The sequence below is a fragment of the Molossus molossus genome, unplaced genomic scaffold, assembly GCF_014108415.1.
Source record: "Molossus molossus isolate mMolMol1 unplaced genomic scaffold, mMolMol1.p scaffold_m16_p_17, whole genome shotgun sequence".
In the NCBI taxonomy this organism is placed as follows: Eukaryota; Metazoa; Chordata; class Mammalia; order Chiroptera; family Molossidae; genus Molossus; species Molossus molossus.
The window spans coordinates 60,592,747-60,608,949 of NW_023425352.1; the positions used below are offsets into that span (position 1 = coordinate 60,592,747).

Sequence of the window (16,203 nt, forward strand, 5' to 3'; positions counted from 1 at the left end):
AACCCGACCAAGGTTAGGGACAAATTGTAAACGAGGTACGTGCCCTTGACCGGAATCGAACCCGGGACTCATTGGTCCATGGACCGACGCTCCAACTGCTGAGCCAAACCGGCCGGGGCAAGCATGAGCCTTTCTTCTGTGAGCGCAGCCCTTGTGGTGGAAGAACTGTGCTCAGTGGTGGGGAGCTGGCAGCTCAAGTGGACCGCGGCTCAGGGAGGGATTTCCAAGGGGCAGGCTTTTCTCACCATCCCACGCGGTGCCAGGCGGTAGGTGGGCTGCCATGGAGTGCAGTCAGGCGAGCTGGAACACTTGTTGGGGGCACTGGATTGGGGGTAGGGGTAGACAGCCTCCAGGCCCTATTCTGCTCTGATCCTGAAGCTCCTGTGTAGAACTTGGCCTTGGAGTAGGGCAGCCTGGGCTTTTACTTGGCCCTCTCTTGCTTTGAATGCATTTGGATTGAGTTGGACCCAGGACTGTGCCTGGGAGGAGAGCAGGAAGGACCACAGGCAAGGGCTGCTCTGGTCTGAGAGCTCCGGTGGCTCACTCATGTCTACTTCATACCTACCAGGCCAAGTCCTCCTCCCAGTTCTCGGGATACAACCCTGAACAAACAGAAACTGTCTCCGCTCTCAGAGGGTTTACGCAGGAGAGACACAGTTGATGGGCAGTGGCTCACGCGGTCTTGGATAAGTGCCATGAGGAAAATCAAGCAGCGAAGGTGGTCAGGACTGATGGGTGGGACTTGTCCACCTAGGACAGAGGAGGTGGAATTTGAAGAGACTGGAATGGAGGGAGGAAGAACCTTCTAGGCCAAGGAAATGGTGTCCAGTCTGCGAGACAGGATGAGTTAGGTGAGTTCAAGAACTAGTAACAGTGCCAGGGTGGCCTGGGAGTAGGGCTGGGTGGTCAGATGGATTGGAGACGATGTTGGATATGTGGGCCAAAGCTGGGCCATGTAGGCCTTTGTGGGCTGAGTTTGAATTTTATTGTAAGTGTAAAAGGAAGTCATTGGAGGAGTGGAGTTATGTGTTCTGTGTTTTTAAAGGATTACTCTAGTTGCTTGGGGACCTGTGAGGAGACAGCAAGGAGGCCCCTGAGAGGGTGGACCATGGACAGGTGGGAGCCGAGTCAGGAGAAAGCAGGCCAATACACTACAAATTCTGGAGGTAGAACCAGCAGAGGGTTGGTGGGGGGAAGTTGGAGTTGGAGGGAGAGCGGCATCAGGCGTGAGGTCGAGGTTTCTGTCTTAAACGAGTGGGTGGATGGACAGTGGTCCCATTCTTTAATGAGGGAAGGATTGGAGAGGAGCTGGTTGGGGGTCGGAGACCAGGGCTCCATTTTGGGCCATGTGCAGATCGAAATGTCCTTTGGTCTCACAGGTGGACATGTCAAGTAGACATTGAGGAAGCAGTGAGTCAGCAGCATGCGGTGCAGATGGTTGTGGAGCCTTGTGAAGTAGGAGAGCATCCAGAGAGCTGGGCAAGGTCGGGGTCCAGGCCTGAGCAGGGAGGTTCGCCAGCACTTAGATAACTCTGAAGAGGAGGGTGAACCCACAGAACGGACTGAGAAGGAGTGAGGGAGTGTGGAAGACAGCTGTGAAAGTGTGCTTTGTGGTCCCAGAGCCCAGCCGTCTGTGGACTGTGGAGAAGGGAATGACCCGCGGTGTCAGAGGAGATTAGATAAGCTGAGAAAAGACTTGACCTCCAGCTTTGACAGGAGGGAGTAAGGCATCAGGGACCTGGGGAATGGTGGGAAGGAAGCCGGAAGCCCCAGCGTTCAGTGGGCAGTGACTGGTCACCTTTACTTGCTTATTTACCGTGCAGTGTGAGGCATGGGCAAGGAGGTAGTCATGCACCCCGTCAAGAAAACAAAGATCTTCATCAGCTGTTCATCACTGAGGCCTGGCTAGGAGACAGTCATTGCAGTGTGATGGAAGGGACCTGTGTGGACTCCCTGGGGTGTGAGCTCCTGCAGCGTGGGGATCTTGCCTGTGCAGCTGGTTGCGCCATGGCTCCAGCGCCCGAGACGACGCCTGGCACTTAGAATGTAGTAGTCGGTCAGGATTTGTTGGACGAATGAGTGAGCAAATGAATGGATTAAACAGAGACTTGGGATCTGGCCCTTCTCTGCCACTGTTCGGCATTTTGATCTTGGCCCTTTGGCCTGTGTTCCCCTTTGTAAGTTAGAGGGTTCAGGTCCCGCAAGACTTCTTCATGTGGGGTTCACAGGTTGTAAGGGAGCCGGCAATGAGAAGTGCGTGGACCCTTGGAAATCCCCTCTAAAATGTTGGGCATGTACACATTTTCTGAAATCGGTCTCTGTTGGAAAAGAGGGTAAGAACTCCAGGACTTTCTTTAAAGGCCCTTTCTTCCCACTCCAGCTACCTGGGGTTAGCGGTGAATAAAGTAGGCCGGAAGGTCCTGAAGCTAGAGAATACACTTCGGAAAGTTGAGAGCCGTAGAAACACCTAGCTGTTATTTGTCATGAGGTGTTGGCAAGTGGCAGCTAAATGCCAACAGTTAATAGAAAAACTGGAGGCTACATAATATGCAGACCATGAGGTGTTTTGTTTTATATGGAAAAGTCCTCCATGTTCACGAATCTAGGTGGTGTATGGCGTCTATGGGTGGGGTTAGGAGTGGTGTATGGAAGGAGGCTAGCCAGTGGGTTCCTGCAGGTGGGATGTCAGGGTTGGGGATTGCTGCTTTTGTGGGGTTGGCACACTCCTTAACACAGGCCTATTTCAATTTAGTAACTGATGACCTAGCATATCCTGAGCACAAGTGTGCCCTGGGGAGGAGGCTCGGCCCTGGCCAGCAAATAGCCTCACAGCTGCTTGTCTGCGCTTGAGTCTGCCTCCAGGACTGAGGCCTGAGGAGGGCAGCAAAGGTGGTGCTAGGCTCTGTACCTTTGGCAGTGGTGCCTGGTCCTCCGCAGAGCCTCATCTACCCAGGGAGTCTGAAGTCACCTGGGGCAGCCGTCACAAGGGGTGGTGTCTTACACACAGACAGTGCATTGAAATGAGTTGGGGTGCTTGTGCAATGGGGATGAAACAGGGCACAGCCTGATGTCTCTTACTCCATGGTCTCTCCAGGACAGTGTGTTCTGAGATCCTTTGCTTCTGCATGGAGCTGTGGGGGTTGAAGGAGTTTGTTTAAATGTTCAGGGAAGGTACATGTGGGCCTTGCTGTCCCTTTGCTCTGGGATGCAGACCCTGTCATCTGTAGGGACCGAGGGGCTGCCTTGCCCCTGATCCAACGAGCATGGACATGAGCCATTGACATTCTCCTACTAGCAGTGTGGGCCCTTCTCTGAGAAGCACGTTCATGGTGCTGGTTTCCGACCTAACTGTCTGCTGTCTCTCTCTTTCACTCCCCCCTCCCTTCAGTTGGCTGGAGTTGCCTTCCTTGGAGCTGGACTGTGGGCATGGAGTGAAAAGGTAGGTGCAAACGTCAGCCAGCCAGAACCAGATTGGTTGAGCTTTAATTGTCCCTGACAAGCATTTCTTGTGCAAGGTAATCATTTGTAGTCATTAATCTTGACAGAGCCAGCTCTTGGAAACAGTTACTGAGCTTATCGTGAAAACTGCTTCCCCGTGCTGGGGCTGCTGCTAGAGGCCAGGGCTGGTCTGAGCTCTGTGAGTAGATAGCCCTCTTCTTTGTTCCCAGAAGCTCCAAGTCGCCCTGGGGCTTGTCTGCAGCTGTGTCCAGGGCAGGCCTGAGGCCACCTTCTGGGCCTGGTCTATGCCTCTGGGAGCAAATAGGTCCCTGTGTTATTGCTGAAGCTCTTGTCCTTGCCCACGGAAACCCCCGCATCAGGGAGCAGGGCTCTGGTATATGCCCTGCAGGGCGGGGTGGGTCTCTTTGCTCCTGTGCACCTCATTGCCCAGCCTGTGGACAGGTGAGGAGGGAGACCCGGCTCTTACTGTCCAGGGCAAAGGGCAGTTGGAACTCTGGGGAGGGTGGGTACCAGACTTTGGTGCCACCCATGCTCTCTGGGTAGGTGGGTGCTGGGGAAGTGGTGAGGGCTGGACAGGACCCTCACTACAGGGAGGGAGGAGGGAGGGACAGAAGGAACACGGGCCAGCTGGCTGGGCAGGAAACTGTAAACTAAAGTTTCCCCTTGAGCTTCAGGCCTAGGGCTCTTTCTTCGGGGGAGCCTCCCTTTGTCTCCAGGAGGAGGCAGGAGTGCTTAGATCATTGGGCTTTCTTGCCATGGCCTTAGGAACAGGATAGGCCCGCCTTTGGATTTGAACACCTTCACGGTGGTGGCCTGTGAACTCCTAAAGGTCAGGAGCTGAGTTGCAGTGTCGCTTTGTCCTAGTGACCTGGAAGCAGGTGCAAGTCATGACTCATAGCGCCACCGTGTGGCCACCTCCAGAACAGCAGCAGCTCAACCTGCAGAGCCTGGGAGTTTAGGCCTGGGTTGGTTACCGAGCTGCCTAGTCCCAGCTGGGTTGCCTGGTCTGGTTGCAGTTTTCTCCTCTCTCCTTTGAATCCTGTAGAATTGCTCCATTTTGGTTGCCACTAGCCTCATGTGACTACTTATATTTAATTAAAATGAAATACAAATTAAAATTCAATTTTTTAATTTCACTAACTGCATTTCAAGTGCTTGATAGCACACGTGACCAGTGGCTACTATTTTGGACAGTGCAGTTATAGAGCACCACCATCAGCACAGAAAGTTTCATGCACAGTGCTGCCTTTGTGTGCCCTTGGTGAATGTTTTCCATAGGGGGTTCACACTTTCATCTCAGGATAGTGGTGTTCTCCATGGACTGAGTGCAAAGTCAGCGGCCAGATGTCCAGAGGCCATGGTGAAGCTCTGGCACAGGGTGCCTTGACCACAGGTCACGGAGCCCTCAGGGCTCCCCTGCACCCCAGGCCTGGCAGAGGCACCCTGCAGGCTGCAAAAGAAGAATGGGGTCTGCCTGGGAGGAACCTGCAGCCTAGATGGAGACAGGAATGCTGCATGTGCAGGGCTGAGGTGGGCAAGGACCTGTTGGGCAGAGAGGCCTCTAAGGGGGCGGGAGGGCAGGGGCCACACTCTGCCTGGCTTTATTTATTTATTTATTTATCTTCACCCCAGGACATTAAAAAAAATTTTTTTTTTGTTCAGATAGAGTGGGAGGGAAAGAGGAAGAGAGAGAGAAACATCGATGTGAAAGGGACACATCGAGTGGCTGCCACCCGCACGACCCAACCAGGGCCGGGGACAAACTGCAACTGAGGTACACGCCCTTAGCGGGAACTGACCCCAAGTCTCTTGGGACTGCAGCCCAACGCTCTAACCGCTGAGCCAAACCCGCCAGGGCTCTTTATTGATTTTAAAGAGAGAGGAAGGGAAAGGGAGAGAGAAATAGAAACATCGATGAGAGAGAACATTGATTGGCCGCCTCCTGCATGTCCCCCACTAGGGATCAGGCCCACAACCTGGGAATGTGCCCTGACCTGGAATTGAACTGGCGACCTCTTGGTGCACGGGTGAATGAATGCTCAACCACTGAACCACACCGGCCGGCCTCGCCTGGCTTTTTAAGGGGATGATTGAGCCATGCAAGGCAGGACCCTGTCCTCAGTTTAGTTCTATACACAGCCTAGCCCCCCAGGGCACCTGTGACTCTCTCTGAGGCTGATCCTGGCCTGCTATCTCTGCTTCTTTAGGGGGTGCTGTCAGACCTCACCAAAGTGACCCGGCTGCATGGAATCGACCCTGTGGTGCTGGTGCTGATGGTGGGCGTGGTGATGTTCACACTGGGGTTTGCTGGCTGTGTGGGGGCCCTGCGGGAGAACATCTGCCTGCTCAAGTTTGTGAGTGGCCCCAGGGATGGGGATGGTGGGAGACAGGGTGGGCGGGCTCTGCTGGGTAGACTTATACTTCATTTGGATGCACTGGTAGCAGCTCTGTAGGCCTCTTTGGGCCCCAGCAGTGGGGGAGGAGGCAGCCCCTTTGTGCTCTGCTGTCCCACCAGGTGGTAGGATTTCAGGAAACAATCTGCTGAGCCAGCTTCTGATCCCTAGAGAAAGAGAAGTTGGCCTCTAGTTTTCAGCTCCCAGGGAAGGACTAGGCTTCCCACAGGCCAGTTCCCCTCCCCCTCTCTTGCATTTTATCCCCCCCCCCCCCCCCAACTTCTAAAGGAATTGTTTTGCTGCTCACCTTTGCCCTTCCTGGCTAAGATCAAAAGATGTTGTCAGTAACATTAGGAAATCATTTCCCTCTTCCAGGGTGTATTGAATGTGCTGTGCAGAATCCTTAATTTGCTGGCAGAACTTTGAGTCACCAAGAGTTTAGTTTTATATTTAGATACACATTCATTTTGAAATGCATTCAGTTAAAATTAAATAGCACCTGATAGGAAAAACACATAAACTGTGTTTTGCAACATATATTTGTTGAGTTTATTAGATCAAGCTTCCTCTTTCCTGGGCTTAACTTAAAAAGCAAAACATATTTTTTTTCCCTTTTTTTTTTCTTAAAAGTGTTGTTTTGTATCTTCTGTGTGCATGGAGATTCCATTTTGGAGGCCTGATGTGTGTGTGTGTGTGCACACGCGCGCGCGCATGTGTGCATGTGCGTGTGTATGCGTGTGCGGCATGTGTGTGCTTGTGTGTGTGCACGCACGACATGTGTGTTGCCCTCTGTCTTAGACTGCGGTATGGCCAATGAAAATGGCGGTGGGGGGAGGTGTGGGCCTTCGGCTCCATGGGCCTTTGGGTGCAGCACGCCACCACCACCGTGGCCAGGGGCAGCCGTGCTTCTGGAGATGGCTTGTGCGGCTGACTGTCATGTGCTCCACCAAGTGGGGGCTGACAACACTGCCCACTCCAGAGCGGAGCAGCGCCAGGGAACCCCACGTCCAGTGTGAGCTGTGAGCTGTGTTCTGTGAGCTGTGAGCCTCAGTGCTTCACAGGAAATGGCTGGCGCATGGGCTGGGAGCTTTCTCACCCTCTCACTCCTTTAACTCCCAGACCAACAGTGCCATGACGTGGTAGGGGGGAGTCTGTCCAATGTACCGATGAGATGGATTTGCCCACAATCACCCAGCTAATGATGTGGGTCTCTGGTCAGAGAGGGTGTGGGTCTGGCCGTAGGTTGGAGGTGTGGTGACCCCCACTCTCGCCTCATCCCCCAGTTTTGTGGCACCATCGTGCTCATCTTCTTCCTGGAGCTGGCCGTGGCCGTGCTGGCCTTCTTATTCCAAGACTGGGTGAGGGACCGGTTCCGGGAGTTCTTCGAGAGCAACATCAGATCCTACCGGGACGACATCGACCTGCAGAACCTCATCGACTCCCTTCAGAAAGCCGTGAGCACCTGAGGCGCACCCCGATAGAGGGCTTGCTTTCTTGGTTCGGTCTGGGTGCTGCTCGGGAGCCAGGCTCGTGGGGACATGGGGTGTGGAGTCCCTGGAGGGGCCACCTCGGCCACTGGTCCCTTTAGCTTTGCTTCCTCAGGGCTGCCCGGTGGTCCAGGCTTGCTATTCATGTGCCCTCCCCCCATTTGGACTGGGCAGGCGAGTCTAGCTGTCCCTGTGGCCCCCCAGCCCCAGGAGCCCAGGCCTCTCCTCCCTCCTCCGGGCCCAGACTCTCCAGCCCCGGCCACTTAGGTAGCGCAGTCCTGTAGGCACTGTGGGTACTGAGGAGCAGGGCCCCTCCTCTCCGGGCACGTGACTCACTGTCTGAAGCTATTCCTGTCCCCTTCTTCCCCGGGACCTTTTCCCCTTCCTGTTTGAGGGCAGAGTTGCCTGGAGGAAACAGCCTCAGATGGAGAGGCATGTGACGTCCCGGAACAGGTCCCCAGGAGCTTGTCTAAGCAGCCCCAGGCCTGGCCGTTTCTCCAGCTGGCCTCTGTGCCCGCTGTGTGCAGCTGCACCTGGAGGCTGGGCCCCCGCTGGCCCCCGCGGGAGGAACCCACTCCCCACCTCGCGGCCAGTGCCAGGCTCTGTCAGAACCTCCTTCTATATGGAACACTTTAGTCGGAGGGGAAAATAAATGAGATGCTCTTGCCATCAACCCAAACTTGCTTGCCCTTACTTCGTGTATCATGGGGTGCATACAGCGAAACCCACTCACGTGAACAGAGAGCCTTCCGCTTGTTAACGGTGACCTGTGCTAGTCTGTGAAAGTCACCCCATCCCAGCCGTTTTCTCATGTCCCTCACTGCGCCCTTTCTGTCGCTGCCGTCCTCGCCCTCATTTCACGGAGTCTCGGGCTCGCTGGTGACAAGTAGTCCTGGTGGCTCCTCCACCATTGGCCTGAAACATTGTAGTTTCTCCATTGCCTCCCTTGCCTTTGAAAAACAGAAATTCCCAGAGTTTTGCAGTAAATTATGGAACCTCCTAATGGTGCAATATTCGGTGTTGGAGCAGCTGGAATCACAGAGAGGTGGGGGTGGGGAAGATGGGCTTTTACCTGAGAAGTAAGCGCAGTAGAAACCCTGGATCCTCGGCTGTGCTCGCCGCCGTATGCACTTCCGCTGTGCGGGCTGCAGCAAAACGAGCCTGCTCCTGCGCCGGGCTCCACACGTCTGGTTTCACACTTTGTTCTCTTTGGAGCTACGCCAGATAGCGGGGGTGGTGGGAAGGGGAGGACAGAGACCCTGGTGAGGGCAGAGCTTCGGTTTTGTCCCGTTCACCTCAGTGGTGACTCTTTCCTTGGGAGTAGGCATTCAGCCACTGTTTATTGTGAAGAATCAAAAAGAGCCCAGCTGGTGTGGCTCAGTGGTTGAGCGTTAACCCATGCACCAGGAGGTCACTGGTTCGATTCCCGGTCAGGGCACGTGCCCAGGTTGTGGGCCCGATCCCCAGTGGGAGCATGCAGGAGGTGGCCAATCAGTGTTCTCTCTCCCATTGATGTTTCTCTCTCTCTAAAAATTAATAAAGAAAAAAAAATTAAAGAATCATAAAGATAGGTGGGACCAGCTTGGGAATCTGTTGGAGAGGAAGATGTATTGCCCACGAGGTGTTCTTTTAGGGATAGAAGAGGACCACGCCAGAGGGGCAGAGGGCCTCAGAGGACAGTGAGATACCTGCTCTAGGCTGGGGGTGGGAGGAAGGGAACTTTTCAGCCTGAGGAGGGACTGGAGCAGGGCCTCTCTGCCCCATGCCAGGGCTGGGGCACTGTGGAGCCAGCCCTGGGTGTTGGACCCAGGAGGCATCGTGTGCAGTTTCCTTTGTGAAGGGCTACCTGGCAGGTCACTCAGCATCCCTGTGCAGGCGGGGATGTCAGAAGGGTGGAGCTCGGTGTCTCTGGGTGATAGATGGAGGTGCACCTTACCCCGAGTCCCTGAGAGAGCCCTGTGCTGGCAGCTGCAGCCCTGGCTGGGGAACCCTCAGGTTCTTGTCTGTGATTGCAGAACCAGTGCTGCGGGGCGTACGGCCCTGAAGACTGGGATCTCAACGTCTACTTCAACTGCAGTGGTGCCAGCTACAGCCGTGAGAAGTGTGGCGTGCCCTTCTCCTGCTGCGTGCCGGACCCCGCGGTGAGTGGGCCTGCGCCTGGCGGGAGCGTGTGCTGCCCCAGAGCGGAGCAGTTCTGAGGGTGCTCTTACTGCTCTCTGCAAACGGAATGAGTGCTGGAGAAAGCGCTCAGGGCAGTGGGGGCTGGTAGGCAATTCTGCTCGGTTCTTGCTCACTCACCTGTTTTCATTCCCAGTCCACAGCCAGGTCGTGGGTCTCAGAAACCTGTGAAGGACTACCGAATGTTTGCCCGGACTGAATCTGAGCAGAACCGAGCCCTTTACAGAACTTGGTAGTTACATGTCGGCCTGGTGCTGGGCCCAGGGCTCTGACCATCATCTCAGCCGCGCAGGCGCATTCCCGCTGAGGGCCGGCTCGGGTGTGCTGAGGACACATTGGTGCCCGAGGGCCGGCTCGGGTGTGCTGAGGACACATTGGTGCCCGAGGGCCGGCTCGGGTGTGCTGAGAGCACGTTGGTGCCTGAGGTCTGCACTGTGCCTGAACCGCGAGCCAGCAGGACCGTTACCTCCCGGCACGGAGGCTGGCAGACCTGGCCTGTTGCCACTTTTTTTTGATCTTTGAGCCAAGAATGGTTTTAGCCACTTAAAAATGGTTGAAAATTTTAAAAAAAGGATAATATTTTGTGACACATAAAAATGCTCTGAAATTCAGATTTCAGTGTCCGTAACAAGTTTTATTGAACTCTAGCTGCGCCTGTTGTTTTTATGTTGGCTGGCTGTGTTCATGCCACCATGGCAGACAGAGCTGCACAGTTGCTACACGGACGGGTCAGGAATGCTGGCTGTCTAGCCCTTCGCACACCGTCCGCGCCTGAAAGGGCAGCTGGCAGCAGGACTGAAGGATGTGAGCTATGACAGAATTTGTACAGGTGTTTTCTGGTGTTTGGTGGAGACTTTAGTAGAGTCTACCACCAGCTTCTCAAGGGCACAAAAATGACTCATGTTTTCTGCTTTCTTACAGCAAAAAGTTGTGAACACACAGTGTGGATATGATGTCAGGACTGAGGTGAGAGCCCCATGTAACTCTGAGTCCTGGTTTGGTCTCTGTGGTCCAACTTCCTGACTTAGCACAAGTGCAGAGTGGAGTGGGAACCAGGGGAGGTGAAGCTCAGGCGCCACGGGGGTTGGGAGCGAGGGCCAGCAGCACTGTCCACCTGAGCTGGTGGCAGGACTCGGAGTGGTGACGGGTGGGTTTCAGCCCTTTGAGCTGCAGTCAGAGAACCTCACAGCTGCTGCGTTAGGGGAAGAGGCAGACAGGAGTGTTGGGGAAGAAAGACTACTTTTTTTTTAATCCTCACCCAAGGATATTTCTCCATTTTTTTGTACAGATAGAGTGGGAGGGAGAGAGAGGAAGGGAGAGAGAGAGAGAAACTGCCACCCGCACGACCAACCAGGGCCGGGGACAAACTGCAACTGAGGTACGTGCCCTTAGCGGGAACCGAACCCGGGTCTCTCCGGACCGCAGGCCGACGCTCTAACCGCTGAGCCAAACTGGCCAGGGCGAAAGACTACATTTTTAAAGAACATTCTTGGAGCTCCTGGAGGTGTCTATTATTTAGGGGTTCAGGGTGAAGCTGCAGGAGCTTAAGACTTGGTCCAGCTGCCATGTGGAGGCAGTGGTGACAGCAAGGAAGCAGGACAGTCCTCTGGGCTTCCTGCAGGCTGCGGGCGTGTGCACGGGGATGGGAAGAGAAGCCAGTCCCAGCCTTTGCTCTGGTGGCCTTTGGTGAACGCACAGCCGTCCTGTTGGCCGTGGGCACTAGGGGTGTGCACTCTGGTCTGGAAACCCAAGTCCTAACTGACCTCCATTGCACAGATGGGCCTTTGTCAACAGCAGCTCCTCCAGCTGTGGATTTAATTGCCACTTGTGTGAGGTGTTCCGGCTGCCATGACACAGTAGCACAGACTATGTGGCTTAAGCAACGATTTATTTTCTCAGTCCCTTGGAGGTTAGAAGTCCAAGGTCAAGGTGTCTGCAGGGTTGGTTTCTTCCGAGGCCTATCTCCTTGTCTTGTGGACGGCTGCCTCCTCTTCCCTGTGTCCTCATACAGTGTTCCCTCAGTGTGTTGTTGTCTTAATCTCCTCTTCTTATCAGGACACCAGTCATATTGGATTAGGACCCACCCCAAAGATTTCGTTTTAATTGATTCACCTATTTAAACACCCTATCTTCAAATACAGTCAGTATTGGGACTTAGGGCTTTCATGAGTTGGGGCTAACATGAGTTTCAGGAGGACATAATTCAGCCCTTAGCACCTCTAGTGTAAACTGATGTTTCATCCGTGATGCCACAGTAGAGGCTGATGGGTGAGGGTGAGGGTGGTTAGGGTGGGGTGTGCATACTCTGATGAGATCCCCAAGTGCCTACCCAGCCTCCGCTAGGGGTTGGGACCAGCACAGTCAGAATCAGGGACAACCTTGGGTTTATTTTGGAATCCAGGGCTTGTGACTGTCCCTGCTGGCTCTGGCTTCTGAAGCCAGGCTTACTTGGGCTGAGAGACACACTCCGAGAAGCCACTGTTCCTTCCTTCTCCAGCCAACTCTTCTGGTTTGAAGACACTGAACCCCTTCTCCCAGGTTCTCTCTCTGTGAAGACACAACTTCCTTCTCTAAGCATTCAAGCCCCTCCTCTTTCTCCAGATGTGGGCTCTGGAGGTGTTGTTGCACAGGCTGGTCTTTAAATCTGGGGGGTCCAAACAGAAATAGGATGAGGGTCAGGTTATTCATGCAAACTGCCCAGGGTTGGGGCAGAGACTGAGATAAGTCCAGGTTTCTCCTGGAGGGTTCTCTCTGCCCTTGGCACCTGCCTCCCTGCTCCCTTCAGGAGCCCTTTGCATGGGGGTTGGGGGTAGGTGTCCCTCAGGTCGTGGGCTCAGCTACTGTGGTGTCTTCCTGCAGCCGAAGAGCAAGTGGGACGAGTACATCTTCACGAAAGGCTGCATCCAGGCGCTGGAGGGCTGGCTCCCGCGGAACATTTACATCGTGGCCGGCATCTTCATCGCCATCTCACTGCTGCAGGTCTGTTCCCCTGCCCCTGCGGCTCCCTTCCCCTTGCGGGCTGCACCTGTCCATGTGACCCCGATTTCACGGGTGGGAACGTGATGGTGGCCCAGGGGGCAGTGAGACTTGGGGTGAGCAGACTGGCAAGTGTCTGACAGAGAAGAACTGGCAGGAGAAAGTCAAGAATTCAGTGAGTCCTACAAACCAGGAGTTTCCCCAGCATGCCCAGAGCTCGGGGGAGAAGCCGGCAGCCCGAGCACGTCCAGGACAGCTGCTGCGTGAGGGAGACGCACCGTGTAGGGGCTGTTCGGCTTTGGCCTGGCCTCGAAGAGGACAGGTGGACCTGGGCCTCCCGTCCCACCCACCTGCTCTACTTCCTCCTTCCCTCAGCAGGCACGTGTTAGTGATCTCAAAGGAAGGCTGAGAGACAGAAGCATCCAGAAAAGGAAAGAAACAATTTACCAGCAAAAGAATCAGTTCAGAAGGACCAGCTCATCAAATATAAACCACAGAATTTAAAGGAGGGAAAACACCCCAAAATTTTGAAATTTTGACATGATAACTACCAAGTTCTGTAGAGGTGACCAGGTTCATATTAGTCTGTTCTTGGTAGAAAACATCTGTGTTACCATACAATTATCTGGTTGCCAAGGTCAGGGCGTAACCTCAGTTACCAGCACGGTCAGAATCAGGGACAACCTTGCTTTTATTCTGGAATCCAGGTTTACAGGCAATGTTCAGGATTTATTATTTGGGGACAGAACCAGTCAGGGTGACCCTGTTTTTTCTTGTTGTTTAACCTCAGGCATAAGGTGTCCCAGCCTGTGATGGGTGATGTGCCTGTTGGTGTTGGAGGCTGGGTGGTGCCCTCTGTTTACCCCTTTACGGCTCTAGGGATATAGCAACATGGACCCTGGGGCTCACTTTTACTGGTGGGCTGGTCTTGTTTTGCCACATGCCCGTGGCATGTCGGGACGGAGTGGAAGTGTGTGCAGCACCCCGCGTTGCCCGCCCTCTGAACCCACTCCTCCCCTTGTGTTCCCACACTGACGGCTGCTGCCCCACTGGCTTTGTTTCAGATATTTGGCATCTTCCTGGCAAAGACCCTGATCTCAGACATTGAGGCAGTGAAGGCCGGCCATCACTTCTGAGGAACGGAGGGGAGCGAGCGGAGCTGAGCCACGCTGCGGAGGCCAGACCCTTCGCTGCTGTCACCTGTACACCCAGAGGGAGGGAGGCGGACCCCCACCAGAGCCAGCCCGTCTTCAGCATCAGCGTGACCTGACCTCGGATCCTGCTTGCTGGTGCTGAAGACCAACAGGCCTCTTGTTAACTGAAGGGACTTGTGACCAGGATACCTGCTGGGGTGTCTCTAGGTGGGGGTGGCAGCTGAGGGACTACCAGCCCCTGTGGTTGCGAGGAAAGTTTGGCTCCGCCCTCCTGGAGCCCAGTGCGCCTGCAGATGCCCTGGCTGCCTCTTCACTACTGGCGGCTGCTGGCCCAGAGGCAGCCATGTCTTCTGTGAGTGGGACATGAGTAGGGGAGCAGCAGGCGTAACAAGGCTTCTCCCAGCAGCATAGGGGTGCCGCCTGTAATTGGGGAGGGGAGGGGACCAAGCGGACGTCGGAGCCCTGCAGTGTCTGCCCGAGTCAGGGCATTTCGGGATGCTCGGCCATGTCCGGGTGAAGTGAGCCGGGCCTGGGTCCGCAGAGTGCCTGATCTGCTGCCTCCCAGCCCAGAGTGGCCTCCAGTCTCAACAGCACTGCGTCCTGAAGGCACAGGGCCATGGGCATGGCTCTCTGAGAGTGGACTCTCCTTTTCAAGTAGTGTGTAAATAATTTATTTATAGGGGCAAGAATGTTCTCACAGCATCTCCTCATCTCCCCTGGCTCACCTCTGAGCAGCCTTGCACGTCTGGGACTGAGCCGTTCCCTAGCTCCCTCCAGTGTCTCCAGAACCAGCCCATCAGCTTCTCTTTTCCATCCCCGACAACCCAGGTGCGAATACACGCGGCCCCTTCCTCGGTGCGCCCTAGTGCGCACACCCACTGCCCTCCCCAGCTTGGCCTCACTGTCTTCTGCTCTTGGTGCTACTGAAACTGTCACCCGGAACTTGAATATTGACTCCCCCCACGGCGAGGCCAGGGAGCCCCAGTCAGTCAGCCAGCCTGAAACCTTCAGCCAGAGCTCCTCTCGAGGCCACATGCTAAGGGCCGGCTGGCCAGCCCAGCACTGCCTGTCCCTAGAGAGAAGCTCTGCGGCCAGTCCTGTGTGTCCGCCGCAGACCCTGGCCTGCAGCTGTTGAGAAACTCGGGACATTTTGTTGCTAACTTTTGAGGTGACTCCCCCATCCCCGACCGGGATATCTGTGGTCACCCCGTCCACCCCTTCTGTCAGGGCTATTCTGGGCTTGCTCTTGGAAGTGAAGTCTCTGTGTGTGAGTCCCCGGGCCAGCTGGGCATCCCCGCAGCTTGGCCTGGCTCCTTCCTAATGCGGCTCTCGGCGGCATACCAGCTCTGTCCTCGTTGTTCGGGGTTGAGTGCTGCCTTCACTGACTGGCTGGCGTGTACATGCTGCTGTGCTGTATGCTGGTGGGTGTTTGTTGATGGTATTGTTAAATATTTTTCCTTTTTTTACAATTTTTTCTCTAGACTAGGCGAAGAAGAATGCTTGTGTTTTTAGGAAGCGTGATGCTTTTCTCTGACTGCCAAACTCTTTTATGGAATATATCTTTATAATAATGCTGTTGTTTTGGTGGTTCTTGTTTTGGGTCACATCAAGACGGCATTAAGCATCTCAGTGGTAACCTCAGCTGCCAAGGGAACCCACACCCAGCGGGACAGAGTGTGGCAGACACCCAGGAGGGCAGGTGGTCAAGGCCATCACTGTTGGCACAGTCTGCAGTGAGTTGTGTTCTGGTTGTCTAGGCTCTGTGACCGCTCGCAGCTACTGTAGTATGGAGGCTGTCTCTGGCGCAGGCCAGCCTGTGACTTAGCTCTGCCCGGCTGCAAGCATAGGGTGTCAGAGCTTGGGCCTCGGAGGCCTGAGGAGATGCTAGTTTAGGTTATCTCTGTCCAGCCCCAGGCAGTAGGGTCCAGGTCAAATAGCTTGGGGCACTGAGTTGGACCTAGTCCTGCTGCACAAGCTGTGTTCTCGGACCTGTTGGCCTCTGGGGGGGTTAGTGCTGTGCCCACCTCACCAGGTCCCTGCCCAGCCTGCCGCAGGGAAGTTGATGGCCCCAGATCCCCTGCCGGTGTGGGTACCAGCAGCTCCTGTTCGGCTCCTGCTGTCATGTTTATCCAAGTAGACCTGGAGGATGACCCCCTTTTCTCTTCACAGGCCACAGCCCAATTCACAGGGAAGTCTAGAGCTGGGTTTGTTTTCCAGTTAGTTTATACAACTTTGGGGCCGTTTTTAGCCATCTCATCTGACTCTCGAGTAGTTGGGTGAGACTAGAAAAGAGGCCTAAGATAAGGGACGCACACATAGAGGTTTCCAACAAATGGGCTCTGTCTGCACAGAGCCAGGGCCGCCCTCTGGTCGCTCCCTACTCAGCCTGCCCTGAACCCCCACCCACCCTTGTCCTCTCAGACTGGGATGGAGGCCACGATGGGACCTCTGCACTCCCCTCCTAGCCCCCGTGCCCGCATTAATGGTCAGTGTCCTTCCTTATTTTCTTCCCCACCTCCTCTCCCTCTCACACCATCTCACGTATCCTCATTCCAG

General features: G+C 55.0%; 1 protein-coding gene across 2 annotated transcripts in view; it reads left to right on the forward strand.

Moving 5' to 3' along the window:
• Positions 1–15,939, forward strand: part of TSPAN14 (tetraspanin 14) — a 56,419-nt gene extending 40,480 nt beyond the window's left edge. For both annotated transcript variants that reach the window (XM_036264675.1, XM_036264676.1), the window contains 7 exons: positions 3,389–3,439; positions 5,667–5,813; positions 7,136–7,306; positions 9,355–9,480; positions 10,439–10,483; positions 12,377–12,496; positions 13,558–15,939. In XM_036264675.1, coding sequence (XP_036120568.1) covers positions 3,389–3,439; positions 5,667–5,813; positions 7,136–7,306; positions 9,355–9,480; positions 10,439–10,483; positions 12,377–12,496; positions 13,558–13,629 — 732 coding nt within the window. In that variant the 3' untranslated portion in view covers positions 13,630–15,939. The remainder of the gene's footprint in view (positions 1–3,388; positions 3,440–5,666; positions 5,814–7,135; positions 7,307–9,354; positions 9,481–10,438; positions 10,484–12,376; positions 12,497–13,557) is intronic.
• The last annotated feature ends 264 nt before the right edge of the window (positions 15,940–16,203 follow it).